The sequence below is a fragment of the Ornithodoros turicata genome, chromosome 9, assembly GCF_037126465.1.
Source record: "Ornithodoros turicata isolate Travis chromosome 9, ASM3712646v1, whole genome shotgun sequence".
Lineage (NCBI taxonomy): Eukaryota > Metazoa > Arthropoda > Arachnida > Ixodida > Argasidae > Ornithodoros > Ornithodoros turicata.
In genome coordinates this window covers 44,486,752-44,500,822 of record NC_088209.1, presented here as the reverse complement: position 1 = coordinate 44,500,822, position 14,071 = coordinate 44,486,752, and the positions used below count along the sequence as shown (strand labels likewise).

Below are 14,071 nucleotides of genomic sequence, written 5' to 3'. Positions count from 1 at the left end.
GTGCACTAGTGGGGCAACAGTGAGTTTTTTTTTCCCTACATTGAGATTATGAACAACTTATTAGTACGCACACCCGCCATGCCCATGTTGTAAAGTATGTTTGTTTACGATCTTACCTCAACTACCAATACCCAGGATCGCTCGCGCCTCATGATGATAGCTTTGTCAATGGGTCTGATTTGGTATTCTCGCCCATTTTTGCTGCCAATTTAGATGTACACTGCGCCTATCACTGTTGACGATGTACTGCCGTTTTGAACATGAAGAAGGACTTGTTGACGGTGACTCGAGCGCGGCCACATCTTTTCCAGCCACTCAGAGCCAACTCAAGCGCACATGTACGAGAAGGTATAGAAGCTGACCCACATGTTTTTCTTGGCGCCATTATTTTACTTGTTTGCATTAAACGCATTAAAAGTACGTACGTGTGTTTTCGCCACATGATCGGTGCAACAGTTTGATTCGACCTCCCTGTTTCGGCGTGGGAGGTTACTTGCTCAAATATGTCGCAATTTTATGGGTGAAGCGATAAAAACCCCGGTGCACGACACAACGCAACACTAATATTTTTAGTGCTAGCACTATCACTAAAAAATATTAGTGCTGTGTTGTGTCGTCTCTTTTTATGCTCCCCTGCACTCGGTTTTTATCGCTGTTAATACGGACTACAAAACAGCTCGGTTTCTTACGCTTTTGAACCTCGTCGCTGTTCTTTTCTATCGGTGTCTACTTGACAAGTTGACAGTTGCACTAGGAGCGATGCCGTCAGCGCTTTCTTGTATTATGACTTCTCAAGTCATTGTTCGGTCGCACGGCAAAAATTCCACACAGCCAACGAGAGGAATAGGAAGAAGAAGAAGAAAAAAAAAAAAAAAATTGGCGTCTTCAAAATCACTCTGGTCGCAGTCATGTACTCCATCGGCTAATAATGCGTGGTAGTTGTTCTTTAAACGTCTTAGTTCATAAGGTGCACATGAGGAACACCGTCTTCACTGCAGATATAAGCTGGTTTACGATCGTGTAATTTTTTGACCTCCTCGCACACTACGTGTGTAAAGCTTGGGATGAAAGTCATGTTTGGAGCCCAGTGTGTAACAAGCTGTCGTGAAAATCAGAACCAGTTTGTTCTCCGTTTAATGGACAGTGGCCTCAGGAAAAGTCTCTTCACCGGCTTCAAACAAAGGGCGATTCTTTTTTATTTTGGTTTGAACAGAAAAATGTCCGTTTAGGCATTTAGCGTCACTTATTGATGAAAGAGGCATTAACGATAACCGTATAAAACGTCCTTCTCGACATGATTCGTGTTTAGAACATTGTAAGGCAATATACCCCGATCAAAAGGCATTTGCCTGAAAATCCGATCTCTGGTAATCACACAGCGACTAAATAGTGAATACCGCATGGAACGAGGCCTGTAAGCCACACCAATGATAATGTTGGAATCTGCAAGCAACACGCTACAAAAAAGTCACTGTACTCTTTGGCCCTTCGTACCAAACGCGATAGCATTGCAGCAGACGCGGTGTGACAGACGAAATATTTCAGCGCAGGCTATTACTTAAAATCAACCAAAGTGGTGTATAACAAATGCTGTCTTCTCCGCATTCGCTATTATACAAATGCAGTATTCACGTAAGCCACATTTGTTGCACTTCTCAGAAAAAGCGTCGGCTGACTTTTTCATAGGGCCAGCTTGCCCGCACCACTTGTACTCCAGTATGGAATATGGATGTTGCGATACCATACATATTTCTTTACAACACTAACTGTTAGAGATAGAGCCTCAGAAGAAATACCGTTACGCGAATCAGAACTCAGATAAGAAACGTTGCTGGGGCAACAACAGCAGTGGATAGGAAAAAGATTTATTTCGAGAAAGGAAAGGTCGCAGATCATACGACAAAAACCTCTTTCGCAAAAAAAAAAAAAAAAAGAGAAAAAGAAAAAGAGAAAGAAAATGAAGAAAGTAAAAGAAAAAAAAAGTTTTGGCTGTCCACGGAAGAAGGCTATCAATAGGAAGGGAGAACTATCGAACGAACTCCTTTCGTACGAGAAGGCCCAAAATCTGTCTCGGTCCATAGGGAGGAAAACGTTGAATGCCATGCAACAATAATACAACAACAGCGTGTTTTCTCCTCTGCTGATGTAGAGTGTAGCGAATGGTTCTTTTCTGTATGCAGGGTGTACAAGAAACACAGCCCCAACAGCCGACTGGCTCTCTATTTGAGTACGCGAGAGTTCGTGCTTTCATCGAATCGCGTGTCGAGCATCGACGGTGTGGTATTGGTGGACCCGGCCTACTTGAAGGACCGTCGCATCTTTGCCATGGTGCTTCTCACCTTTCGCTACGGACGAGAGGACGAAGAAGTCATGGGGCTCAAGTTCTTTACCGAAGCCATCTTAGATTTCAAGCAGGTAATATCAATTTTCATTTTCACACACCCAGGGTAAGCATACGCTACCCGACTCCAAGGTAATCGATTAGTAACCACCTCAGCGCCCGACCCCTGGGGAGCAGTTTCATTACTATTGTACAGCTGTTTTCACCTTCCGAAAGACCGGCACCCTTCTTGTGCGCTTACGGCATGTTTTTGTACCGTGAAGCATATGTGGTGTAGATGTGTGGCGAAGTGAAAAAGACACTGAAAAAAAAAAAAAAAAAAGAAAACGAGGTCGATGATGGCAGCAACGTCGGGCAACATTGGTCCCAGCATGGTTTGTCGGAGATGTCATCTTCTCCTTTCTTTTTTGGCTACGTTATGACGATGTCCACACGTGTGTGGCCAGAACCGGTGAGCTATTTCGGCATGTTAAAGAATCTCATAGGTGGTCGGATTTATCCGGAGTCCTACCCACGAAACTGTGGCCTGACTCACGTTACGTGCAAATTTACTTCCAATGGAATTAACTGAATTAAAACCGGAGCACGGAACACGGACAAGAAAACACTTGCCTCCTGTGTGTTCTTGTCCGTGTTCCGTGCTCCGGTTTTAATTCAGTCATGTACCAACAGGCCCACTCTGCTATTTTGATGTACTTCCAATTATTATTATTATTAAAAAGACGCTTGGGGGATTACGTAGATGCATTGCCACAAGCACTCAAGTTTATGCCAAGCGCTGTGGAACAAATTCCAGTGTCAGAGGAGGGGATTAGAAGCGTGTACAGGCATAGCAACGGTGAGTCCAATGGATGTCTTCGGTGATAACTCGTGGATTTCCGACAACTATGATCATGAGCAACGACATTTTGCCTATCTGAGGGTTCTTTAACGTGCTATATGTCAGCACATGTTTAACGTGCCTCGCAGAAGACGGCCCGCCTAAGTTGTTCTGTAAGATTCGAACCCGCAACTTCGGGAACCTGACAGGCTACCAAGTGATCCGTGATCCATACCGAGACCGGCTGGATGTTTTTTTTTGTTGCCTTTTTTAAACCTGAGTACACGTGAAACGATGGTTCTACATAAAACGTCACACGACACCACCGTTGTTCCTCGAAATTAAAATTCTAACAACAACCACGTTAGGAGAGGCAGATTTGTTGTATGATCTCTGATTGATTGATTGATTGATTTTAAAAGAAAGAAAAAAAAGAGATGATCTCTGTTTTTTCATAATCTCATCATATGTTTGTGTAAGTGTACTGGGGTAGCCAGTTGGACTTGGTCGAAACTCACATCACCATTTTTTTCTTTATCACATTACATCACATCTAATTATAATTCTTCTCGTAGCCCAGAATCGGTATCGACAGGGGTGTCGGAAGACTACGTAATACCATTACTCACACTTGAGAAATAGGCACGTAATAACTAGGGTTCCTGATTGTTAAAAATTCCGTCAAGCGATGATGGTGATGTGATAAAGAAAAACATGGGCGGGTTTTTGTACAACCCCGCAGTCTCTTACCATATCGTTGGCTCAAGACCTAAGGACTGCTCGCAATTTTATTACATGTGTCAGCTAATGCTAATAACGATGTAATACTGAAATAAAAACACTAAAATGATTTATTTTTCCCGCGATTTTACATGCATACGAGCTGTTGTCACTGGAAACAACAGGTCGCATAAAATTTAGTTTTTTCATCACGTTTTGATTTATGTTACCGAACAACAATGTTGCAAAACACTATCCTGCTCAGTCCTCGTCCCCTCTACTCCGTGAGAAATATATCCGTCTTGGTAAATGACCACAAACCTGCGGCAATTTTAGAGAGGGCTCTTGAATGACGATCGAGAACATTGGCAAGAGTTTAAATCGAACGAAGAACGAATTGCTCAGACATCTGTCGTCTCAAAAGAAGCTCCGCTTATTAGGATCATCCCTTCTTTACATACATAAAGAAACTTTTCTGGCCATTCCATTATCTGCCAAGGCGCCGTCCAAAGTACACTCGACATCTGAAGGAATATCTTTCATCTGGGTAAAACTACTTTTTCTGGACATTTAAATATATACATTTTTCTAGTATAACACGATGGAAGAATTTTGTGAGTCTCTTCTAAAAAAGTATTCGCTTCCGTCATGTGTTCCTAAAAATCTCACATCCATAAGACAACCATTGTTCGTCACGATGAGCTGTCAAGTTATCGAAGCGAACTTGGCCGCATAAAGCTGTTGCCGCATCTATAGCCGGTTCATTTTTTTAATTAACATTTTAGATTGAGCTTGGAATCCAATGGCCATCTTCGACTACGGTAGGCAGGTCTCTCATGATAGAACCTGTTTCCTGTAGTTTCGTGTAAGAAAATATTATCATATGACAAGTGGATCCTGTTGTGCAACTTTTCACATTACCTGTATTTTAAGAGCCATTCTCAAACTGCACCAAGCAAAACAGTTGTCTTGTTAACACAGTCAAATTACCGAATGCCTGCAACAATTACAAAAGGTTTTTTTTTGTCATGCCAACGATTACGAAATATTTCAATTCTATAATCTCTGGCAAATACAGTTCGACGTCAATTCTTTAAAATTACAAGGAGGTTAAACTACCTGTTCTTTGCTGGGGGACGGAAATTTGTCAGGAAACTGAATGCTCGACGTTCTGCAAAGAGCGCGACTTGCTTACGTATTATAGTGCCACCATTCATTTATAATCTCAGAGTCCTTCATAACAAATGGTCTTCTCTACAAAAGACGAGCCAGTAGAAACGGTATGGTGAGCTCTTTAGACATGCACGTTTAATATAAGATGAACGGAGAGTGGAAAATCGAGCCTGGATGTCGATCGATAATAGCAGTTGCAGGTGTGGATCAATTGGATCAATAGATAAGTCGGACCAACCTGTAATATCCGTGCATACCTTCCGGAATAATTAACGAAAGCGTCCTCCGTGGTTTTACGCACGCCACCTACATTGTCTCCCAAGTGGGATGTACGGAAGCATCTCGAATCCTGGTCCATAAAGAAAACAAAGCACCTTGGCCCTCTCCCGGACTCTTACACCCCACTAGTACATAAATAAGCAGTAGCGGATATGACGGCTCATTTCTGATGATGGGACCCGTCTAATGTTGTTTACTGTGATGCTTGCCGGTGCGCTGAATTTATTAAACGTGTCTACTCCCGGCCTCTGGACTATATTCAGGTTGTCTCATATTCAAGGAAAACGTGATTTCTCGAAACACGTGCGTGCGTTGGTCACGTTCTTCGTTTAACTTTTTTCTCTTCTTTTAGTTTGCACCACCATTAAAGAAAACCTTACAGCTGACATGACGGGATCAGTTGCTTAAAGGGACTATCGCATCCGGAAACGTGTGTATGAGGTCAATACGGCATTGTACGGCAGCAGACTACTTGGCCAAGTCTCTCTCCCGAAAACAGCTTATAAATAAGAGTTATCCCGTTCCCTTTGCAGCTACGGTAACGTCATGATGACGAAAGCAAGGCACACGAATGGGAGCGATTGGCTCCGTGCTCGTCTGCTAGACGTTCGCAACCGCAATACACCTCAGTACGTGCGCCGACTTTCGCTTACCTGTGGGAGCTCTGACGGTCGCGGGGAGTATGTTCCTGGCTGCAAGAACACGTCCGACGCTAATGCCACAATGCAACTTCTCTCCGTTGCGGTTACGGTACAGATCCAGTTCTTGATACGGAAAACGCTTGCCATTGTCCAATCACTCCACAGACAGCCATGAACACGCAAAAATGACGTGGCCGGCGAGTTGTATTCAAGCGTATCTGCTGCATACGGAGCAATTAGAGCTTCTTATTTCGCCAACGCAGGGGCGGATTTAAAGGTACTGTAAAGCAGTAGGCAAGCATGGGGGCTTAATCGTTTCACACGTTCAACTTAACGGCACGAGACAGCTGAACGAGTCGTTCAGGCTAACGAAACGAGCAACTTTATCGATGCTTTGCGTGGTCGCAATCTCTGCTCCTCGTGAAGCTTCTTATTTGTGGTTATTTTGCAAGTTGCGAGTGCTCACGTGTTGTGATGTCATCGCACTGAGCGAAGAGCAGGCTGGCAGCGAGGCTGCATCTTCTCTGACCAATAGGACTGTTTCATTTGTTCCGATAGCTCGCATTCTCGTGCTCTCATACATGCTCATTGCGTTCCAATGTTCGTTCCCAGGCTCGTTCGTCATCTTCTTTTTCTTCCCGTCTCAATATATGGCTCGCTAGTCGTGTGAAAATAATTAACGAACATGTACATCACTGTAAGGATAATCGTCGAGCTACACGCAAAAAAATGTAAATCATTTTCATACCCTGACGATGGTGTCGGGTGAGAATTGTCTTAAGTATGATACGAGAACTAGTGTGTGCTGAGTTCTAGTTCACGTGGGAGTCCGAGACCAGAAAAGAAAGACGTAGTGGTATCAGAAGTATCAAAAGAAGAAAGAGGAGGAGGCTGCCCGTTCTCCTCAACGTGTACACTTATTTCATTAACTTTATGTAACTTTTTCTTCAAGCATGGAAGTACAACGCGCAACCTTACAGTCAGGCTTCATAAACAGTGCGAACAGCATTTCTTCCCGGACGGAACAACTTTACAAAATCTATCTGGTCCAGTTGAAAGGCATCCTGACGCCTAAAATAAAATAAATTCGCAGTGCAACAGTTTTCTAGTGAGCTTGAACAGAACGTCAGTGAACTGTTTTAATTCAATGTTAGCAGCGCGAAGCAAGAGAACGTTATGAAACTATTCAAGACAATCGACCTCAGAAAATCCACAGAATCCTTTGCTCTTCCTTTCATTGCTACATCAACACTATGTCCGCAATGTACTATTAAAGAGACACGACTATATGCATCCATTTCGCCTTTGTTGTTCATCACAACACCCGTAGCTATCAAGACGGATTGAAGTACACGGTCACAAGTCCTCACAAACGGTGCGGAGAGCTTTTCTTGGCGGACGGAAGAACTTTACAGAATCTGTCTCGTCCAGTTGAAAGGCATCCTGACGCCGTCACATCCATGGGGCACAGTTAGCTGCTTGTGTGATCGCCCAAGCGAAGAATCACTCCGCCATCTTTCTTGGGCAGCTTCAACGTCAGCGTGTCGTTACGAATAACGAAACGAAGAAACTTATCGACGCCCTGCTGTGGCACAATCCCTGCTCCTCGTTTAGCTTCTTCGTTGAGGCTATCGTGCTAGTAACGAGCCGTTACGTGTTGTGATGTCACCGCCCTGAACCAACTACAGCTGCCAACGAGGCTGTAATCTTGTCGACCAATGAGGTTGTTTAATTTTGTTTGGATTGCTCGCATGGTTTGTCTATGGTTTGTCTATGGCTTGTCGTTGTCACTTCTTCGTCTTCTTTCTCGTCTTCATCTGCATCTTCTCGAGAATATCTGACAGCCCTCATGTAACCACTGGTGTAAATACGATGAAAGGGGGAACATGTCATTTTGTACACAGTCGTGGAGCAATACATGTTCGTTTCTGCAGAAATTCCGTTTCTGCAAATCTCCAAATGAAGATGTTTCACATTCTAACGAGTGGGTAGACCCACTCGTTAGGCAAACGATCTAATTTGATCGTAACTGGACCGAGAGATTACGCCCCTGTCACTTTAACGAAAAAAGCGCGTCATACACCACGTGCTCGAGGTCCCGAGTGCCTCGCGCCTCGTTAGATCATGAGCCATGTAGGCAATGAAGCCTGTGAGCACGTGAACACATTCGTTAGGCAGACGACACCGTCGGTCGTTGCGCGAGCAAGAGATTACGCCTTTGTCCCGTTAACGAAAAAAGCGCGTCACGCGTCACGTGAAACGTGTCATGTGTTCGTGTTAACGAGAGCTCCGCCCCTCGTTGGCTCGCGAACGAGGGAAGTGATTAAGCCCCATGGTATGCCGGCGATGTGACTATAGACTTTGCTGCTTCTAAATACCATATGCGGAACCATACGACCGACAACGCGCTCTAAATATTTTTAATTTGCCATGAAAAATGCGGCGTAGTGGAGCGGTGCGACGCCTGGTGTCAAACAACCCCCTGTACAGCGGGCAACACTGAAAATTGGTATTACACACTATTACATCGGAACTTCGTTATTTTAGTAACCATATTATTAGTTTTCCTGTTTACCTATGCATTCTGAAACCCATGTTAACAGTTTAACCTGTTAACCCCTGTTTTTGCAAAGTAAACCAGCGCCGGCCGCTGCTCGATGGAGGCTCTCCCTACTTCTCTGCTGCGCCTGCGCGCTCCTTCTGTTCGCGGCCTCTTTCGAACGGACAAACTCTCTCTGTGAATCTCTGTGAACAAACAAGTCCCGACGCTGTCTGGCTTCTTGAACGTCTGACACATTTTTTTCAACGGCTCAGCATTTCATTTCAGTTCGCTTATCCGTTTATCCTCAGATGTGGATCGTTGTGTTTATTACAGGGGCGTATTTTTATGGTGGATTGTGGTGGATCGTTATGTCGAGCCCAGTGTTATACGCATGCAATGTGGTTGCCGCCGTATGTATCGGGAGTACGAATTCATTTCGAATACCCAGTACAGTGTTGCCCGTAATCTTTAATTGTAATTTTCTAATTAATTGCACCGTCGATTGGAATGAAACTTGCGCAGTTTTTGTCCTGGTGGCTTGGACTATCGAATAGCCACACTAAATGACATCTGATCGGTGCTGCTTTACAGTACCTTTAAGGAGGGGGCGCGGGGGCCGTCGCCCCCCCCCCCCATACGGTCGTGTTCCCTATGTAAAAACCCTATCTCCTGGACGATGCTGCGCCGCAAAGCACGAAATTTCCTTAAGATCGCCCCCATGACAGACACTTAAATCCGCCCCTGCGCCAACGTGCTTTCAATGGAGACAGCCATGTTGGAAAAGCAGCGGCAACAGCAGAGTGCGTGGTGCGCCTTGGATCATTCGTCAGCTGCATAGCCGGATATAACCCGTACCTCATCAATTTTGGTCGAGCTCAACTCTTGCAGTGCGTGTGCTTTTTGGTTCGCCGTACTTCGTTGCCATGGCAATCCGTAACGCATGACGATGCAACAGTGTGAACCAGGCATAACCATGAAATGACACAACAGATCACAGGAAGTCCGCGTCCCACCCAACAGCCCATCGGTCGGTCTCCAAAGCATCTCCGCACACTCCCTGATTGGACTTGTCCGCGCCAAAAGGCGCTTCCTGATTGGCCTAGCGCAAGTGACGTTTTCTCCGATTTCCAGAGAGGGAATTCCGGAATGCTCTCAACGCACGTCGTCTGCTCTTAGCATGCATTACATGACATATTACAGAAACTAATTGGGCTCGGATTTTCGGCGTTATTGTCGGTGACGAACGAGGAGTATAACGGCAATAGTTATAGATAGTTCCGGAATCAACCGATGCGATAGTCCCTTTAATGTTATTTAAACGACTATAGAGACTCCGTGAAGCTTAGTTGGGCACGTCGCTTGAAAGTGACGAGAGTATTTTTTTGCTAGGTGTATCCGGAAGGCACGACAACAAACAGCGGTCCAGTCGAAGAATTGACAGTACTGCAACAGAACTTAATCAAGAAACTTGGATCCGACGCCTACCCCTTAACGCTACGTGTATCCCCCCAAGCACCACCCTCGGTGAGATTGCACCCGGCAAGGCCTTATCAAGGGAGTCCCTTGGGTGTCTCCTACGACCTCAAGGTCTTTATCGGTAAGTGCACAACATAAAATGTTCTTTGCAATAATTCTCATGGTACCATGTGCAATAAAAACCTCACTCAGATTTTTTAGCGACTGCAAGCCGCTATGACGCATTAACATCCATAATTATGATCTACTGTTTGCACGGAAAGGCTCGCTGGTTCAAAGGGCCCGGTATTAGATTTTCATTAGAGCTTTTGTGTGTCATCCTGTGAGGCTCCCATCTCAAAGTTGATAGAAGATTGCCACGTGTGTCTGTCTGATTTAGCTGAATTTACGCACCTAATTAGGCTAGACAGTTCATCCGGAAGTACCATCAATTCCGGACGAGGATTCAAAGAGTGGCGGGTCTTCGGGAAAGCCGTTGCGAACGGTAGGAGAAACCCTTTACAGAAGGAATGTCACGAAGAATGGCCATCTTTTACGGAATTGTCTAGCCATTCTTTGAAGTGGAATAAGGCACTATTTCGTTTGGCGTCTTGTCCAATTCAGCGTCACACCTATTCATGACTGAAGGGGATGAACATGTGCGAATATTCGCATTTTCGTTAGTTTCGAACCAAAGCAATGTCTCTTGGGCATTTGTAAGACCAAAAACCGGAATGCTGCTATATGCCGCTTCGTATTCGCTTCCGGGAGGTAACTATTTGCACAGCTATAACTAAACTCATGCTCATAAAGTAAAAAAAGAAATTGTGAATCACAAGACACAATCGCGTAACGCGAGATTCATCATAAAAGCTCCACTTCCGGAATGACTGAGAGCTGTTCCTGGCGCTTACCAAAGACTTTCCGTGGTCGATTCGAGGCTAGCCCAGTCTCTCACCATGTTCCAGTTAACGTCATTACTATAATCGCTGCCGTTTTGCGTAACGAAACGTAAATATCCAATGCAAGGGAAAACACGTTAAGGCGGGCTACTACTAATGCCGTTGTGTACGTTTAAATGTTACTGCCACCTCTGTGAATAAAATCAATCTCTTGATGGTCTTGTGGAACGTGCTTTCTGCTGCTTCTCCGGATGTTGTGGAACATAACACAGATCCGTCGGCGAAGGTTTTGGTTCCGCGGTGGATATTTAACGACAAGCGCTGGTTTTAAAAGGATTCTCTCCCATTCTCTAATTAAAGAGTCATCTTCTGGGGGCGCCCGCATGGCTCAACTACAAAAAGCATCAATGCTGCATTCGTAGCTTTTCTATCAAAAATCTGTAACGGATAAGAATAAACACCCTGTATATTTTGGACCTAATTTTTCTTCGTGGACCACGTCGCAGTTGCGGACCTTACGACTTGGAATGTCCTCCTCGAAACCTCAAGACATGTGCGAGTATTCCAACTTCTGGAACACCGAAGCGAATAATTCTACAGGGTGGTCCACCAACCAAGATAGAGTCGCATAGTAGTGCATTGAGCAGTGATAGTCACAATTTATAGCTGCAAACCCGTCGTAAATCATGCAGGTAGTCCCATACCATCCCATGGTAGTGCGCTGAGCAGTGATAGTAAAACAAAAGTCGATTTATAAGCGTAAACGAGGAAATAGTCAAAACAGGTCAAAGATCATGCAGGTAGTCCCCTCGTAGTGCATTGAACAGTAATAGTCACAAAAAAGTCCATTTCAAATCACGTCATGCAGGCAGTCCCACGCTATCACACTGTAATAATGATACGATAACCCGAGAATTTAGGATTAAATTCCACGGCATACGGACTGAAATTGGCAGCACGAGGATTAAACTTAAAGAAGGATTAAATCCCACCGCATAAGGATTAAAACCGACGGCATGAGGATTAAATCCTACGAAACAACCCAGGCAGCACCCCATATGGTTCCCAGGGTGGATAAATATGGGCCACCACGGATTCCTAATGTTTGCCCAATTTTACAATTGCAACCCTGCCGAATATGAGCAGCCGATATTCAGCTCCAGTATTGCCAATGTACGCCCCATTGCCTTTCATCTCAATATTGGCCTCACATTGGTCCCATATTGGGTGAAGTCAATATAGGCCCAATCAAGGCACTGCTCGAGACACGGTTGTCTCCAATCCGGTGTCAACTCAGCCCATATTACTTTTGACGCGCGTGAAAGTGTTGTGCGAATACTGCATTTGCAAATAGACCATATCCCAGGCAGCACACCAATAATGGCCCCATATGGGCTACCAATATTTATCCAGCAAATTTTGCCAAATCTTCCGTGATAATGCCGATTATGAGTACGTGTAATAATATTGCATTATCCGGTATAATATCCACCACTCAAAGTCATATTACTTGGTTCGCTTTTCTCTTTCTTTTTGTGCAGATCTAACTGATCGACGTCGCGTCGCGTGACAAAAACAATACTGCATCGCCCTAAGAACGAAGAACAGGCGCAGTGCCAGTCTTGCTCAAGGGTCAGGTAGTCCCTGAAAACTCGTATTGTCAACTGTAGGATGGCCGAGAACTATCCACATCAGTATTATATGACCGAAAAACCCACTGCAAGAGTACAAAGGAGCGAAACACTTTCGTGACGCCTCAGCATCCTGCGGTAACTTGAAGGCGATACAGAACGGATATCATTTTCTATCAGACATCTACTCGAGCTGTCATTAGAGACTATAACCCCCGACCACATGCTTGGGTCGTTTCGCTTTATCCCGCTGCTACGACCGATTGGCATTGCGAAGCATCTGCTGTACTAGATGTACTAGCTGAGCTACAGTGCATGTTACACTGGAATTGCGAGACGTCGACTGTTTCGAACAATGTATATCGTCTGCTTGAAGTTATTGGATGTAACGACGTATTGACTATTGAGTAGGGCTTCAACGTCCACTCTTGCCGTGCTGCTTGCCATTTGGTACAAGTACCCAACACGGGTTCGTCCCACTTTCCGATTTTTCAGCCAATATGGGATGCACATAGCCAATATGGGCCCCACATTGCCGACATTTTCCCCATATTGGCTCAAACTTGGCCACATGGGCCCATATTACCAAGTTGGAGACAATATGGGCAAGTAATGGCAAAACGGGTCCCATGTTGGACCGGTATTGCCAATACTCAGCCAATATGGGCCCAATATGTGTGCTGCCTGGGATATTATTTGTTGTACGGCTATATGTAAAGTATATTGCCCAGTTGCACCCAATATTATTTGGTCGACGGCAATATGGAAATCAACAACAACAACTTTATTTTGAGATGGAGAGTGGGGAGGTTCATCGCCAGAAGCGATACTCTACCCCATTGCCGGTGGTGATGTGGGGAATGAAATAATGAGCCCCTTCACAATAACGATCCAAGTCTGATGGTGTCCAGAAATGTCAGAAGAGCTTTGAGCGCAGAGCGTTGCTGGGCTGGATTGGGCCAGGGACCAAGCAATTTTAATAGGGAGAAGGGGCGAGAGTCCAGCTGACTAAGAGACTCGGAGAGTGCGGTTCGGGATGGTTGGTAGCGGGGGCAATGAAGAAGGATGTGTTCCAGATCATCAAGAGCACCACAGTGGCAGCAGGTGGGAGAGTCAACGTGTCGCAAGCGGTAACGCCACTGAGCTGTAAAGGCCACATCGAGTCGCATTCGGTGGATTAATGCAGCATCTTGACGAGAGGTGTTTCGTGGCATGCGGAAAGCGAGCGTTGGATCAACTCTTCTCAACATGTCGGTTGTCCATTGGCGGGAAGCCAGGGGTGTCACGAGGCGTCGCAGAATGGAAAGGCGGTCTCCTCTCAGCAGAACAATAGGTCCGTTTCCGTAAATCATAGCTCAAACTGTCATCCAATTTCAAGTATTCGACAGTTGTACAGGGTGCCCCAGAAAACGTGTAATTGAATAATAATAATAATAATTTGGAATTGGAATTTGGAATTTTTATTGCAATACATTGAATATATACATAATACAGGCCCGCCTAAACCGGTAGGTTTGTGGGCAGAGCCCCGCGGTCAACAATAATAATAATAATTCAATTCAATTCA

At 45.0% G+C, this 14,071-nt stretch overlaps 1 protein-coding gene across 1 annotated transcript in view; it reads left to right on the top strand.

Annotated features, from left to right (window-relative positions):
* Window positions 1-14,071, top strand: part of LOC135369101 (arrestin homolog) — a gene marked incomplete at its 5' end in the record, with an annotated part of 36,182 nt that overhangs the window by 7,817 nt on the left and 14,294 nt on the right. The window contains 2 exons of the mRNA XM_064602764.1: window positions 2,181-2,415; window positions 9,906-10,113. Of these exons, the coding sequence (XP_064458834.1) occupies window positions 2,181-2,415; window positions 9,906-10,113 (443 nt within the window). The remainder of the gene's footprint in view (window positions 1-2,180; window positions 2,416-9,905; window positions 10,114-14,071) is intronic.